General features: G+C 39.1%; 1 protein-coding gene across 8 annotated transcripts in view; it reads right to left on the bottom strand.

Moving 5' to 3' along the window:
• PRP4K (pre-mRNA processing factor kinase PRP4K) overlaps positions 1 to 10013 on the bottom strand; it is a 35034-nt gene extending 25021 nt beyond the window's left edge. For all 8 annotated transcript variants that reach the window (XR_015051618.1, XR_015051619.1, XR_015051620.1 and 5 more), the window contains exon 1: positions 9894 to 10013. Coding sequence is in view for 4 of the 8 variants with exons in the window: in XM_085856671.1 (XP_085712797.1) it covers positions 9894 to 9943 (50 nt within the window). In the remaining 4 variants the exon portion in view is untranslated. The remainder of the gene's footprint in view (positions 1 to 9893) is intronic.
• Positions 10014 to 18103: the final 8090 nt, after the last annotated feature.

The following is an 18103-nucleotide window of genomic DNA, read 5'->3' as shown; positions in this document are numbered from 1 at the left end:
CGTTTGATGGGGAATGACCTGAGGATTAAGGACAAGAAAATTCATAATTCCAGCTTCAAGGGTTAATGCTGCAGATTGTTTTTTCGTTAAAATACCCCCACATTGAGGTTTTTCGGCCGTTGCTGGGCAACGGAAGGGTCCACAGCAACGGTTCTTTCTCACACATAACTAGGACATACCATGAACCGACCATACCAGTTTCATGTATATCTGACTCATAGTCTCTGAGATATAATGAACTTCATTTTTTTTTATTGTTTTTGACCAGGGTTCATTCCAACTCGATCTTCTCCGACAGTTTTCATAGGATCCGGCTGGAAATTTTTGACAATATGGCAGAATGTACTGCCCACAGTCGCTCGTGGCCGGATTTTTGAAAAAATTAATTTCTTTATGATTTTTCAAAAATTTCAAAGTCCCATTGCTAGGCAACGGTGGTGTCCATAGCAACGGTTTTCATTTGCACACAACAAGGTCATGGTATGAACCTACCAAAAAAAGTTTCATCGAAATCACCATTGTAATAACGGAGCACTGGACCAAACAGAGGGAGACAGACAGACGGACAGACTAACAAGCCGGTGGGCGGACATGGGTAGTCGGCCGTTGCTAGGCAATGGAGGCGTCCATAGCAACGGTTCTCTCACACATAAGTAGGACATACCATTAACCTACCATACAAGTTTAATGTATATCTGACTCATAGTCTCGAGATATAATGAACTTCGTTTTTTTATTGTTTTAAACCAGGGTTCATTCAAAGTCTATCTTCTCCGACAGTTTTCGTAGGATCCCGCTGGTAATTTTTGACAATATGGCTGAATGTACTGCCCACAGTTGCTCGTGGCCCGATTTTTGATTTTCGAAAAAATAAATTTATGATTTTTCAAAAAGTTAAGTCCCGTTGCTCGGCAACGGTATAGAACGTAGCCGTAGCCGTAGCCTGATTTTTTGTCCGTAGCCTGATGGAGTACTGCTCTCCCCTCTGGGCTGGTGCTCCTGCCTCCCACCTTTCTCGGCTTCACGCTGTCGAAACCAGGGCATTTAAGATCATCGGCATCTCCCGCAATGAAGCTGAGTCTTTGGGCCTCTCACTCAATCACCGCAGGTTGGTCGATGGTCTTTCTGTCTTCTACCGACTCCTCTCCAGCCTTGCCCCCCCTGCTCTCTCTGCGATTTGTCCCCACCACATTTCCACAGGGCGCTCAAGGTCCGCCAACAACCCCCTTCTGGTAAAACTACCAAAATCACGAATCACTGCTCATCTTCACTCTTTCATTCCTCTTTTTTCCCGCCTTTGGAATAAACTTCCTCACTCTATTCTTTCCCATTCTTCCCTCCAGGCTTTCAAAACAGCTGTTCACCACCACCTCTTATCTTCCCCCATCGAAATCCTCGATCTTTTCTACCCCCGATAATCCACCCAAGCCCACTTCCTTCATTTCTCCTGCTTTCCTCCCTGAAAGTCCCTGAAATGTCCATCTTCTCTTCGCCATGTTCCCCGTCCCATCCCCATCCCTCTCCCTTCCACAGTTCACCTAATGTGTCTGTTCCCCACTGTTTTGTCCCTTCCACTCCCGCCCCTCTTGTCTCATGCCTCCTTGCTGTGAGTTGTGTGTTAGCTCTCATACGAGCCTCGACCAAGGTATACAAAAAAAAAAAAAAAAAAAAAAAAAAACGGTAGTGTCCATTGCAACAGTTCTCATTTGCACACAACTCGGTCATGGTATGAACCTACCAACCAAGTTTCATCGAAATCGCCATTGTATTAACTGAAATCACCATTTTAAATATTGATAATAAGGGTAGAACAAATCTCAAAAATGTTTTTTTTTTCCACTGGATCGACTACCCAACAATATGGTAGGCGGACATGGTTAGTTGACTACCCAATAGAACCTGACACGATGGGCCCAGTCGATGAGGAATGACCTGAGGATCAAGCACAAGAAAATTAATGATTCTTGCTTCAAGGGTTAATGCTGCAGATTGTGTTTTCGTTAAAATACCCCCACATTTAGAGGTTTTTCGGCCATTGCTGGGCAACGGAGGGATCCATAGCAACGGTTCTTTCTCACACATAACTAGGACATACCATGAACCTACCATACCAGTTTCATGTATATTGGGTAGTCGATGCAGTAGAAAAACATTTTCTCAAAAAAAAATTTTTTGAAATTTGTTCTGCCCTTATCACTTTTTCCGTCGATGTTTGTCTGTTGGGGAGTCGATCTCGTTGGAAGAAAATTAAAAAAAAAAAAATTTTTCGACATTTGTTCTACCCTTATTATCAGTATTTAAAATGGCGATTTCAGTAAATACAATGGCGATTTGGATGAAACTTGGTTGGTTGGTTCATACCATGACCGAGTCGTGTGCAAATGAGAACCGTTGCGATGGACACCAACATTGCCGAGCAACGGGACTTTGAAATTTTAGAAAAATCATTAAAAAAAAATATTTTTTCGAAAATCAAAAATCAGGCCACGAGCGACTGTGGGCAGTACATTCAGCCATATTGTCAAAAATTTCCAGCCGGATCCTATGAAAACTGTCGGAGAAGATAGACTTTGAATGAACCCTGGTCGAAAACAACAAAAAGAACAAAGTTCATTATATCTCAGAGACTATGAGTTAGACAAGCCAGTAGGCGGACATGGGGAGTCCCCTACCCAATAGAACCTGACACGATCGGCCCGTTCGATGGGGAATGACCTGAGGATTAAGCACAAGAAAATTCATGATTCTAGCTTCAAGGGTTAATGCTGCAGATTGTTTTTTCGTTAAAATACCCCCACATTGAGGTTTTATGGCCGTTGCTCGACAACGGAGGGGCCCATAGCAACGGTTCTCTCACACGTAACTAGGACATACCAGGAACCTACCATACCAGTTTCATCTGACTCGTCGTCTCTGAGATATAACGAACTTCGTTTTTTTATTGTTTTCGACCAGGGTTCATTCAAAGTCTATCTTCTCCGACAGTTTTCATAGGATCCGGCTGGAAATTTTTGACAATATGGCTGAATGTACTGCCCACAGCCGCTCGTGGTCCGATTTTTGAAAAAATGTTTTTTATGATTTTTCAAAGATTTCAAAGTCCCGTTGCTAGGCAACGATGGTGTCCATAGCAGCGGTTCTCATTTGCACACAACTAGGTCATGGTATGAACCTACCAACCAAGTTTCATCAAAATCACTATTGTATTAATGGACCAAACAGAGGGACAGACAAGCCGCTAGGCGGACATGGGTAGTCGACTCCCCAATAGAACCTGACGCGATGGGCCCGTTTGATGGGGAATGACCTGAGGATTAAGCACAAGAAAATTAATGATTCCAGCTTCAAGGGTTAATGCTGCAGATTGTTAATTCGTTAAAATACCCAAACATTTAGAGGTTTTTCGGCCGTTGCCAGGCAACGGAGGGGTCCATTGCAACGGTTCTTTCTCACACATAACTAGGACATACCATGAACCTACCATACCTGTTTCATGTATATCTGACTCATAGGCTCTGAGATATAACGAACTTCGTTTTTTTATTGTTTTCAACCAGGGTTCATTCAAAGTCTATCTTCTACGACAGTTTTCATAGGATCTGGCTGGAAATTTTTGACAATATGGCTGAATGTACTGCCCAGTCACTCGTGGCCCGATTTTTGATTTTCGGAAAAATTAATTTTTTAGGATTTTTCTAAAATTTCAAAGTCCCGTTGCTCGGCAACGTTGGTGTCCATAGCAACGGTTCTCATTTGCACACAACTTGGTCATGGTATGAACCTACCAACCAAGTTTCATCGAAATCGCCATTGTATTAACGGAGCACTGGACCAAACAGAGGGACAGACAGACAGACAGACAAACATATCGACAGAAAAACTGATAAGGGTAGAACAAATTTCAAGAAATTAAAAAAAAAAAAAAAAATTTCGACTGGATCGACTACCCAATAGAGAGATCGAGAGTGTGTGGTGGGTGCTGAAAGTCAATATTAGCGCTATCTAACCACTGCAAGATGGCTGAATATGGATCGGTGGCTTGTCAAAAAAACATCTGCCAGTTCAAGATGTGGACCAAGACGACACATGTGAAGGTGGGCCAACTGTTACAAGTTCAACTGAAAAACGTAAGGCGCCGGCGGCAGATTTGGCCTCCAACAAGCGTCGGAAACATCAGACTGACTTTCTACAGTACGGATTCACATGCCTAGCCAAAAATGAAGTGGAATATCCACAGTGTGTTCTGTGTTCAGAAGTGCTTGCTCACGAAAGCTTGAAACCAGTCAAATTGAAGAGACATTGTCAAACCATTAGATTTTTTTCGTCGTAAGGAGGGAGAACTACAGAGCCAAAAGACAACTGTACGTGAGCACTCTACAATCCCTGTCAAAGCCCTGTTGGCTTCATATGAAGTGGCATACCTGGTTGCTCAATCCAAAAAGCCCCATACTATTGCAGAGAGCCTGATCCGCCCAGCAGCGATTGCAATGACCAGAGCTATGCATGGCTGAAAAAATAGCTAGCACACTTGAGACTATTCCACTGTCTAATGACACAATGGCGAGGCGCATTGGTGAAATGGCCAACGACATCAAAGAGCAGCTCATTGACCGAGTGAATAAAAGTGGAAGATTTTCCTTCCAAATTGACGAAACAACGGATGTTTCCAGTGATGCACAGTTACTTGTTTTTGCAAGATACAGCTACGAGGGGAAAATGTATGAGGATATGTTGTTTTGCTTGACCGTTGAAGGAACTTGCACTGGTCGTGACATTTTTAACAAACTGGACAGTAAAATGCGCGAGGAGGGGCTAAGTTGGGAAAATTGCATCTCTGTGTGTACAGATGGAGCTGGCGCCATGCAGGGGACAAGAAGGGGACTGAAAGCTAAAGTTTTGGAAGTGGCGCCGCATGTCAAATTCACTCATTGCATTATTCACAGAGAGGCCCTCGCCAGCAAGAACCTCGAGCCACAACTCCGCAATGTTCTCCAAACAGCAATTAAAGTGGTGAACTTCATCAAATCCCGTCCGGTGAATACCAGACTGTTTGCCACACTCTGCCAGGAAATGGGATCGGAACACAAATCTCTAATATTTCACACAAAGGTCAGAATGTTATCACAGGGGAAAGTTTTAACCAGACTGTTTGAACTGCATGAGGAGGTTCGCATTTTCCTCTCAGATTGTGGCTCCCCCCTTGCTGACCACCTGACCGACCCCACATGGGTTACTGGCCTTGCATATTTGATAAACTGAACAGTCTAAACTTGTCTCTCCAAGGCCCAAACACCAATGTCCTCACGCTTTCTGACAAGGTTACAGCGTTTACTAAGAAGCTTGAGCGGTGGGCAGCGCGAGTCGAAGAAGGCAGTGTGGATATGTTCCCTGAGCTCGAGGACTTCATGGACAAATTTGACATAAGCATCCAAACAATAAAAGGACTTATTGCTACTCACCTCAGAAGCCTGCTTGGCCACTTCAATAGGTACTTCCCAAAAGACAACACCCCAGAGAGAAACGACTGGATATGCCAGCCTTTCATCACCTCATCTGCCCGACACCTGTCATCGGAGCTTGAGGATGCGCTCTTGGACCTCTCCTCTGACCGCACATTAAAGACCGCTTTTGCCTCATCCACACTGGAGGAATTCTGGCTGTCAGTGGCCGCAGAATACCCAGGACTATCAAAGGCTGCAATTGATATACTTATTCCATTTGAATCTACATACCTTTGTGAGAAGACCTTTTCCTCACTGACATTTATCAAGAACAAATACAGATCACGGCTCATTAGAGTTGAGGATGATCTTCGTGTTGCAGTCTCCAGCTTAAAACCAAGAATACAGCTGTTTTGTTCAAAGAAACAAACCCAGCCATCCCACTAAAATGAGTAAGTGAATACTATCTGACAATACAAGCCTGTGCCTTTACAGATGTAACTGTTAAAAAAAAAAAGAATTATTGTGTGTTATTGTGTGTCAGTATTATCTGAATTATTGTGTTCAATTATTGAGTCAGTATTATCTCAACTATTGTGTGTCAGTATTATCTGAATTATTGTGTTCAATTATTTTGAGTCAGTATTATACGAATTATTGTGTTCAATTATTGTGTCAGTATTATCTGAATTATTGTGTTCAATCTGAAAAAAAATGAAACTGAAAACCCATTGAGAATCGTTGTTATAAAGGGGAAAATGCAAAATGACATGAATGATAATAGGCTACAAGCCAACAAAAGGCATAACTGTTATAAGAACTGTGAATGAATTGAGAATAATAAGCCTGGAGGGACACTGAAAGGTATTTGCACTGTGCTTAAAGTTGTTTTGCAGGCCCAGATATATGAGAATGAATGATAATAGCCGATTGCCATCAGCTTGTAAAGCAGTGCCGTTGCCTCCTTCGCAATGAGTTGTGCTGTCGGATCTTGAATAAAATTTAAAACTGTACTTAAAGCCAAATTGATTTAGTTTTTGTATATTTTTGGTCAGTAATGCAAGGTTTGTGTATGTCTGGTAGCTGTCATGTGTGATAGTAACCTCTGTCTGCAGCAGAGGGTCGCTCAATCTTCCAGTCCGTGTCCCGTGCATAAAGAGGCTACATACCGCTCTTTGCAATTACAGAAGCCTTTTTTATGAATGTGGCTGGCTGTTTTTACTGTGTTATACATCAGAGTGTAAATAATTAATTTGTGATGCCAGTTTAGTTGTTTAGTTCTGTTTAGATTTAACAGTTGGCAGTACCTAGGCATTGACCAATGTGCTCCAGGCACTGTGGATTTTTTTATGCGCTCCGTGACGTCACTGCAGTGTGTTACAAGTGTGAGTCGGGAGGGGGTCGCGAACCCCAACTTAAATTTTTTGGGGGGTTGCGGCTCCAAAAGGTTGAGAACCACTGACTGAGAGGACCGCGGTCACCAATATTTCGACGGTGTGAGGTCGGGTCCACTTGTCTAATTCCAATTTACCTAAGTACTCACGCCGTTCAACTACCGGGGAAACCACACCCTCGGCCGACTTTGTCCGAATCGAGTCGCTATCACCGACTCGGATCCGGCGTAACCGAGAGGAAGTTACCAAAGCCACGACGGACCAAATGAACAATTTACGGCACGAACGGCCTTACTAATTCTCAAACCCACACCATGCTAGGCCAATGAAAGAAAGCACGAACAACGAACTGGAACATTTAACAGGGGTTTATTTATAACAATATCAGGGAGGGGGAGCACAAAAAGAGCAGAGTTATCACAGATAAAAGGCAGGCAATGTACAATGAGCAAAGAAAAATCACTTAACAATTCTACTTACAGGACGGTGACACACACACACACACACACACACACACACACACACACACACACACACACACACACACACACACACACACACACACACACACACACACACACACACACACACACACACACACACACACACACACACACACACACGAAATGGACCTCGTGGGTCTATTTTCGGCCTTTCAGCTCGGAGGGAAGGCGAGATGAGGGCAGGGGCCTATTCGGGTACCTCCCCGCCTCGTACGGTTTCACCAACTCGAACCCACGACCCGAAGTCCATGGCCCACGAACGGGACCAAGCCACCACGACCGCAGACGAAGTAAATCGCCAACAAGACTGCAGACCGCTCCAACCACGACGACAGAACGCTCAGTCACGACAGACCGCTCAGCAATTGCCACGATCTGTCTGCTGAACCCTGGTACTTACAACCACTCCACTCTTCTGAGGTGGGAGGGGTCTCTTCTCCTCGCCACTCGCCTCCTGATTGGACGAGGGGTTGTCCGACGACTCGTGGTCACCTCCCGATTGACTGGGGCGTGCGTGTCATGCTCGACCTTCGCTTCGCCTCGACAGCAGAGGAAACACTCCATGCCCATTTTTGAGGTGGGGCTCCGATCTGAGGCGATGGAAGCCCCGCCCACGTCTGTGCTCAGCACGCAGGCGCATGAGGAAAGCTGATGGTGGCAGGAGCGAAGGAGGGATGTTGTTATGGATGTAGTAGTAGTAGTTGTTGTTGTTGTTGTTGTTGTTGTAAAAACCTAGTTAAAAAAATAACTCGTAGCGCACACATGTAATTCCCATTAGACAGAAGGAAGGATTCTAATGATTAACACAAACTTATCGAAATAACTGAACTACAGGGACTCTGGCTGCTTGTGTGCACAAGGTTTCCAAATCCCTAACAATGTATCGTATGTGGCCCTATCTCTCAATGGTGAAGAATCACTTTAAAAAGTCTAGTAGTCGGATCCGGATCCGGATCTTCACCAAAATCTAATCAGTTCGGCCTTATCACACACCCAACCTGTCCACAAAATTCCATCTGGATCCGTCCACAACTTTTTGAGATATCCTGCACACAAACAAATACAGACAGACAGAAAGGGGTGAAAACATAACCTCCTTCACCATAATGAAAAGATTTAATGCAGGTGAGCGATCTGAGACGGGAAGCACGGTATTTTATGTGCCGATGGACATCGAAGCCGATACACCAGGAAAAAAAAATCACAGAACCGTCGGGAAACATCCGTAAATGAAAATAAATAAACTAAAAATACAATGCAAGTGAACTATCTGAGGCAATGGTGAAGCACGGTTCGTATTGTGTCAGCACACCCCGCTATGTATGTATGTATGTATGTATGTATGTGTCATGTGTGTGAAGGGGTGGGGGGGTGTTGAGTGGGAAGTCACTTTGGAAAGAGAGAGGGAAGAAGTTTTCCTGGAAGAGGGAGGGGGTGGGAGGTGGGAGGTGGCAGGGGAAGGGGTGAGGTGGGAGGTGGGAGAGAGGAGGGGTGTGGAGTGGGAAGTCACTTTGGAAAGAGAGAGGGAAGAAGTTTTCCTGGAAGAGGGAGGGGGTGGGAGGTGGGAGGTGGCAGGGGAAGGGGTGAGGTGGGAGGTGGGAGAGAGGAGGGGTGTGGAGTGGGAAGTCACTTTGGAAAGAGAGGGAAGAAGTTTTCCTGGAAGAGGGAGGGGTGGGAGGTGGGAGCCAGCGTTGCCTGGCAACACCGGGTACCTTTGCAAGTTGTTCATAAGTGCAAAGATAAAAAGCATTAGTAAAACCACTGAAATGTGGCTCATCAACAACAGTTAATATTAATCAGGGATGTGATGACGTAGTCGATTGCATGACGTGTGAGGCGACGAGTTTGTGCACATTTGTTTGAAAAGCAACGTCAGCGGGTTTAAGGTGCTCTTGACGATGAAGGCAATTTATCATTTTAAAATTATTGGTGGCCGTTCAAGATTCAGATTTCAAAATAAGGACATGTTACCAAAGTTACATGTGCGAGTACCTTGTGAACTCGTTAAGGCTGCAAACTCTCGGAGTCATGAACCTTTAAGTTGTACAAGATGTCACAGAAAACACGAATAAAGATGGAAACGATGAGATTTATTAAAAATTAAAAAAAAAAATAATCAACGGGACACGTTCATCGGTAACTTTCCCTCGTACACAAGGCCCGTCCCTCGGTCAACTCGCAAGGACCAGGTCGAGAGAGCCAAATGAGAGGGATCGAAACGGACGGTTTGCGAGAACCAAATCGGAACAAACGAACAATTTTAAAATGAAAGATACTTCAACGATGTTAGTTGTTTTCGAGGAAACCATTAATCAGCGTTTTATATTCCGCATGTTTACATCATCAACACCATACGGAATGTTAAACGCTCACGTTGTAGGCCGCAATGCCTTGACCAGGCCCGATCGGGCGTGCTAGGCCCAAACGTCTGGAGGAAACCATGATGGAGGAATCGCTTTCACGGACGATGTCAAAATATTCACGTTTACCGACAAATTCCACGTCCGGCTGCAATGGCAAACGTGGAATGAGACTTTAATTCAGGACGAACTAACCTTCCATTGCCGGCACCAACTCCCGCATCGGCAATGACAACGCCCGCCATCTTGATGACGGTCACACGGCAGTTATCGCTCCGCCCACAAATCCCCTGTTGTTGTTGTTGTTGTTGTTGTTGTTGTTGTTGTTGTTGTTGTTGTTGTTGTTATTGTTTTCTTGTTATTGTTGTAGTGTCTTGTTATATTGTCATGTTGTGTTGTGTGTCGTGTTGTGTCTTGTTATATTGTGTATCATTATATTATGTCATGTTGTGTATTGTTATATTATGTGTCATGTTGTGTATTGTTATATTATGTGTCATGTTGTGTATTGTTATATTATGTGTCATGTTGTGTATTGTTATATTATGTGTCATGTTGTGTATTGTTATATTATGTGTCATGTTGTGTATTGTTATATTATGTGTCATGTTGTGTATTGTTATATTATGTGTCATGTTGTGTATTGTTATATTATGTGTCATTGTGTGTATTCTTATATTATGTGTCATGTTGTGTGTTGGTATATTATGTAACTGGGTGTGCATTGTTATATTATGTGTCATGTTGTGTATTGTTATATTATGTGTCATGTTGTGTATTGTTATATTATGTGTCATGTTGTGTATTGTTATATTATGTGTCATGTTGTGTATTGTTATATTATGTGTCATGTTGTGTATTGTTATATTATGTGTCATGTTGTGTATTGTTATATTATGTGTCATGTTGTGTATTGTAATATTGTGTGTTGTTATATTATGTGTCATGTTGTGTATTGTTATATTATGTGTCATGTTGTGTATTGTTATATTATGTGTCATGTTGTGTATTGTAATATTGTGTGTTGTTATATTATGTGTCATGTTGTGTATTGTTATATTATGTGTCATGTTGTGTATTGTTATATTATGTGTCATGTTGTGTATTGTAATATTGTGTGTTGTTATATTATGTGTCATGTTATGTATTGTTATATTATGTGTCATGTTGTGTATTGTTATATTATGTGTCATGTTGTGTATTGTAATATTGTGTGTTGTTATATTATGTGTCATGTTATGTATCGTTATACTATATGTCATGTTGTGAATTTTTATATTATGTGACATGTTGTGTATTGTTATATTATGTGTCATGTTATCTATTGTTATATTATGTGTCATGTTGTGTATTGTTATATTATGTGTCATGTTGTGTATTGTTATATTATGTGTCATGTTGTGTATTGTTATATTATGTGTCATGTTGTGTATTGTTATATTATGTGTCATGTTGTGTATTGTTATATTATGTGTCATGTTGTGTATTGTTATATTATGTGTCATGTTGTGTATTGTTATATTATGTGTCATGTTGTGTATTGTTATATTATGTGTCATGTTGTGTGTTGTTATATTGTGTATCATTATATGATGTCATGTTGTGTATTGTTATATTATGTGACATGTTGTGTATTGTTATATTATGTGTCATGTTGTGTATTGTAATATTGTGTGTTGTTATATTATGTGTCATGTTGTGTGTTGTTATATTATGTGTCATGTTGTGTATTGTTATATTATGTGTCATGTTGTGTATTGTTATATTATGTGTCATGTTATGTATTGTTATATTATGTGTCATGTTGTGTATTGTTATATTATGTGTCATGTTGTGTATTCTTATATTATGTGTCATGTTGTGTATTGTTATATTATGTGTCATGTTGTGTATTGTTATATTATGTGTCATGTTGTGTGTTGTTATATTATGTGTCATGTTGTGTATTGTTATATTGTGTATCATTATATGATGTCATGTTGTGTATTGTTATATTATGTGTCATGTTGTGTATTGTTATATTATGTGTCATGTTGTGTATTGTTATATTATGTGTCATGTTGTGTATTGTTATATTATGTGTCATGTTGTGTATTGTTATATTATGTGTCATGTTGTGTATTGTTATATTATGTGTCATGTTGTGTATTGTTATATTATGTGTCATGTTGTGTATTGTTATATTATGTGTCATGTTGTGTATTGTAATATTGTGTGTTGTTATATTATGTGTCATGTTGTGTATTGTTATATTATGTGTCATGTTGTGTATTGTTATATTATGTGTCATGTTGTGTATTGTTATATTATGTCATGTTGTGTATTGTTATATTATGTGTCATGTTATGTATTGTTATATTATGTCATGTTGTGTATTGTTATATTATGTGTCATGTTGTGTATTGTTATATTATGTGTCATGTTGTGTATTGTTATATTATGTGTCATGTTGTGTATTGTAATATTGTGTGTTGTTATATTATGTGTCATGTTGTGTATTGTTATATTATGTGTCATGTTGTGTATTGTTATATTATGTGTCATGTTGTGTATTGTAATATTGTGTGTTGTTATATTATGTGTCATGTTGTGTATTGTTATATTATGTGTCATGTTGTGTATTGTTATATTATGTGTCATGTTGTGTATTGTTATATTATGTGTCATGTTGTGTATTGTTATATTATGTGTCATGTTATGTATTGTTATATTATGTGTCATGTTGTGTATTGTTATATTATGTGTCATGTTGTGTATTGTTATATTATGTGTCATGTTATGTATTGTTATATTATGTGTCATGTTGTGTATTGTTATATTATGTGTCATGTTGTGTATTGTTATATTATGTGTCATGTTGTGTATTGTTATATTATGTGTCATGTTGTGTGTTGTTATATTATGTGTCATGTTGTGTATTGTTATATTGTGTATCATTATATGATGTCATGTTGTGTATTGTTATATTATGTGTCATGTTGTGTATTGTTATATTATGTGTCATGTTATGTATTGTTATATTATGTGTCATGTTGTGTGTTGTTATATTATGTGTCATGTTGTGTATTGTTATATTATGTGTCATGTTGTGTATTGTTATATTATGTGTCATGTTGTGTATTGTTATATTATGTGTCATGTTGTGTATTGTTATATTATGTGTCATGTTGTGTATTGTAATATTGTGTGTTGTTATATTATGTGTCATGTTGTGTGTTGTTATATTATGTGTCATGTTGTGTATTGTTATATTGTGTATCATTATATGATGTCATGTTGTGTATTGTTATATTATGTGTCATGTTGTGTATTGTTATATTATGTGTCATGTTGTGTATTGTAATATTGTGTGTTGTTATATTATGTGTCATGTTGTGTATTGTTATATTGTGTATCATTATATGATGTCATGTTGTGTATTGTTATATTATGTGTCATGTTATGTATTGTTATATTATGTGTCATGTTGTGTGTTGTTATATTATGTGTCATGTTGTGTATTGTTATATTATGTGTCATGTTGTGTATTGTTATATTATGTGTCATGTTGTGTATTGTTATATTATGTGTCATGTTGTGTATTGTTATATTATGTGTCATGTTGTGTATTGTAATATTGTGTGTTGTTATATTATGTGTCATGTTGTGTGTTGTTATATTATGTGTCATGTTGTGTATTGTTATATTGTGTATCATTATATGATGTCATGTTGTGTATTGTTATATTATGTGTCATGTTGTGTATTGTTATATTATGTGTCATGTTGTGTATTGTAATATTGTGTGTTGTTATATTATGTGTCATGTTGTGTATTGTTATATTGTGTATCATGTTGTGTATTGTTATATTGTGTATCATTATATGATGTCATGTTGTGTATTGTTATATTATGTGTCATGTTATGTATTGTTATATTATGTGTCATGTTGTGTGTTGTTATATTATGTGTCATGTTGTGTATTGTTATATTATGTGTCATGTTGTGTATTGTTATATTATGTGTCATGTTGTGTATTGTTATATTATGTGTCATGTTGTGTATTGTTATATTATGTGTCATGTTGTGTATTGTAATATTGTGTGTTGTTATATTATGTGTCATGTTGTGTATTGTTATATTGTGTATCATTATATTATGTCATGTTGTGTATTGTTATATTATGTGTCATGTTGTGTATTGTTATATTATGTGTCATGTTGTGTATTGTTATATTATGTGTCATGTTGTGTATTGTTATATTATGTGTCATGTTGTGTATTGTTATATTATGTGTCATGTTATGTATTGTTATATTATGTGTCATGTTGTGTATTGTTATATTATGTGTCATGTTGTGTATTGTTATATTATGTGTCATGTTGTGTGTTGTTATATTGTGTCATGTTGTGTATTGTTATATTATGTGTCATGTTGTGTATTGTAATATTGTGTGTTATTATATTATGTCATGTTATGTATTGTTATATTATCTGTCATGTTGTTTATTGTTATATTATGTGTCATGTTGTGTATTGTTATATTATGTGTCATGTTGTGTATTGTTATATTATGTGTCATGTTGTGTATTGTTATATTATGTTTCATGTTGTCTGTTGTTATATTATGTGTCATGTTGTGTATTGTTATATTGTGTATCATTATATGATGTCATGTTGTGTATTGTTATATTATGTGTCATGTTGTGTATTGTTATATTGTGTATCATTATATGATGTCATGTTGTGTATTGTTATATTATGTGTCATGTTGTGTATTGTTATATTATGTGTCATGTTGTGTATTGTAATATTGTGTGTTGTTATATTATGTGTCATGTTGTGTATTGTTATATTATGTGTCATGTTGTGTATTGTAATATTATGTGTTGTTATATTATGTGTCATGGTGTGCATTGTTATATTATGTGTCATGTTGTGTATTGTTATATTATGTGTCATGTTGTGTATTGTTATATTATGTGTCATGTTGTGTATTGTTATATTATGTGTCATGTTGTGTATTGTTATATTATGTGTCATGTTGTGTGTTGTTATATTATGTGTCATGTTGTGTATTGTTATATTGTGTATCATTATATGATGTCATGTTGTGTATTGTTATATTATGTGTCATGTTGTGTATTGTTATATTATGTGTCATGTTGTGTGTTGTTATATTATGTGTCATGTTGTGTATTGTTATATTATGTGTCATGTTGTGTGTTGTTATATCATGTGTCATGTTGTGTATTGTTATATTATGTGTCATGTTGTGTATTGTAATATTGTGTGTTGTTATATTATGTGTCATGTTATGTATTGTTATATTATGTGTCATGTTGTGTGTTCTTATATTATGTGTCATGTTGTGTATTGTTATATTATGTGTCATGTTGTGTGTTGTTATATTATGTGTCATGTTGTGTGTTGTTATATTATGTGTCATGTTGTGTGTTGTTATATTATGTGTCATTTTGTGTGTTGTTATATTATGTGTCATGTTGTGTATTGTTATATTATGTGTCATGTTGTGTGTTGTTATATTATGTGTCATGTTGTGTATTGTTATATTATGTGTCATGTTGTGTATTGTTATATTATGTGTCATGTTGTGTATTGTAATATTGCGTGTTGTTATATTGTGTCATGTTGTGTATTGTTATATTATGTGTCATGTTGTGTATTGTAATATTGTGTGTTGTTATATTATGTGTCATGTTATGTATTGTTATATTATGTGTCATGTTGTGTGTTGTTATATTATGTCATGTTGTGTATTGTTATATTATGTGTCATGTTGTGTGTTGTTATATTATGTGTCATGTTGTGTATTGTTATATTATGTGTCATGTTGTGTATTGTTATATTATGTGTCATGTTGTGTATTGTTATATTATGTGTCATGTTATGTATTGTTATATTATGTGTCATGTTGTGTGTTGTTATATTATGTGTCATGTTGTGTATTGTTATATTATGTGTCATGTTGTGTATTGTTATATTATGTGTCATGTTATGTATTGTTATATTATGTGTCATTTTGTGTGTTGTTATATTATGTGTCATGTTGTGTGTTGTTATATTATGTGTCATGTTGTGTATTGTGTGCTTCTTCACCATTGAGAGAGAGGGCTCAAAAACGATATAGTACTGCACAGCAAGATATTTCAAAAATGTAATGGGGCCTGATATGTTCTTGTGGATCAGGCATTGCGTGGCGGAGGTACGCACTCTACCAAGTGCCCTTCTAGTTCACAGTTATGCCCTTTTTAAAACTTACAAAACATGTATTACATGAAGGAAAACATGTATTACAAATTTAAACATGTATTCCAGAGCAATTCTCGCTCTTCGTGTTGTTCTGCTGTTTTCCCTTCATCCGATTTTGTGTGCTGACCCTTTTCCCCATTGTGTTACTCTGCTCTTCTCGGAGCCTCACTGACTGCGTAAAAAAAGGACATTTGGCTCCTTTTAACTATCTCACACCCCTTGCAGCACTCTTATATAAATAGCCTATCAATCGAAAAACCAACACAACACTAGACAAGGAAATATGACTTGTGCTGTGATTTGGGATCAATGCATCAGTCCTGCAAGGACAGGGATACCATTCGGGATACAACTCCGTCTCGAGTTGATCGTCTTGAACTGGTCGAGGCCGAGCAATAGGTGGGACATCATGAGCTGGATCAACATGGCAGTGCTTGAGGCTGCACATGGACACTGTAGGCTACTTGTCGTGAGACGTTAACGAGGATGTGTTAAATTCTTCAGACGCAATTCAAACAAACTTGACATTGATCCCCGCGGGTAGTTGGTCGAACCGAGATTGACAACAAATACCGTAGTTGTTTCACAAAATCAAACTTTACAAACCGATATGAGCTGTGCCACGTGGGTTGCGCAAACAATAGGGCAGTGATGCTTAACTTGACGCCAGGGAAACTAAGACCTTCAAAAATCATTGGAATCTCCCGGGATGAAGCTGAGTGTATGGGTCTATCACTTCGCCATCGCAGACAGTTCGATGGTGTCTCTGTCTTCTAACACGTCCTTTCTGGTCTTGCACCCTCTCTTTCCAGGCTTTGTTTCTCCCCCCCCCCACTCCCCTCAAGGTTTCTGCAGGGCTCACGTGGTCCACCGTATTTCCTCTTCTGGTAAAACTACCTAAATCCAAGATCAGACCACCACTCACTTGCACTCATTTGTTAATGTGAAATCAACTTCCACATCCTCTTCAATTTCATTCTTCCCTCCAGGTCTTTAAGACAGCTGTTCACCACCATCTACGATCATCCCCAATCCAAAGCATAATATTTTCTACCCCATTAACCCTCCCCCAAACCCACCTTGTTCCAAATTTCCAGTTTTTCCTTCCTGAGCATTTGTGGCTGCATCCATATGTCCACCTTTTGTGTCCTCCCCACCCCTCATTCCTCCCCCACCACTCATTCCCCTCACCCCTTATTTATCCAAGTGTCCTATTTTGTCCCTCATCCCTACTGTTGGTGTGTTTCCCTCCTCTCTTACTGCTGTTGCTTTCGTCTGTTACGTCCTGATCTGTTCGATGTTCTGGCTCCTCCACGAGCCTCGACTCTGCATACAGAAATAAAACAAGATAATATGGACATGAACGGGTTAAATGAACACGGGGCCATGGCCAAACATCCATTGACCCAGTGGGACTTCCACAGCTGCCTTGAGAGTGATTGAATTTGAGTGGGGTGGGTGGATGGACAAAACCATGTAATGTTTAACAAACCCCGTCCCACACTCTCCCTCCACCTCCATACTAGCCCATTCTCATTCCATGCTCCACCTCCATCTCTATACTAGCCCCTTCTAATCGCATGCTCCATCCCCATGCTAGCCCCTTCTAATCCCACGCTCCATCTCCATCTCTATGCGAGTCCCTTCTAATCCCACATTTCCTCTCCATCTCCATGCTAGCCCCTTCTAGTCCCACATTTCCCCTCCATCTCCATACTCGCCCCTTCTAATCCCATGCTCCACCTCCATGCTAGCCCCTTCTAATCCCATGCTCCACCTCCATACTATCCCCTTCTCTTCCCATGCTCTACCTCCATGCTATCCCCTTCTAATCCCATGCTCTACCTCAAGCTCCATGGTAGCCCCTTCTAATCCCACGTTTCCCCTCCATCTCCATACTAGCCCCTTCTTATCCCATGCTCCACCTCCATACTAGCCCCTTCTATTCCCACGCCCTACCTCCATCCACATGCTAGCTCCTTGTAATCCCACATTTCCCCTCCACCTCCATACTAGCCCCTTCTAATCCCATGCTCCACCTCCATCTCCATGCCAACCCCCTCTCCACCCAAACTTATTGTGTTTTAACCGAAAAACCTTACTCTTCACCATAATTGCACTCTAACTGCAGACGAAGGGCACTTCACCGATTAAT

Source organism: Eptatretus burgeri, chromosome 15 (genome assembly GCF_056783735.1).
Source record: "Eptatretus burgeri isolate ZD-2024b chromosome 15, Ebu_testis_v1, whole genome shotgun sequence".
NCBI classification, from domain to species: domain Eukaryota; kingdom Metazoa; phylum Chordata; class Myxini; order Myxiniformes; family Myxinidae; genus Eptatretus; species Eptatretus burgeri.
Note: the sequence above shows the minus strand (reverse complement) of the source record. Positions and strands in the feature narration are given on the sequence as shown.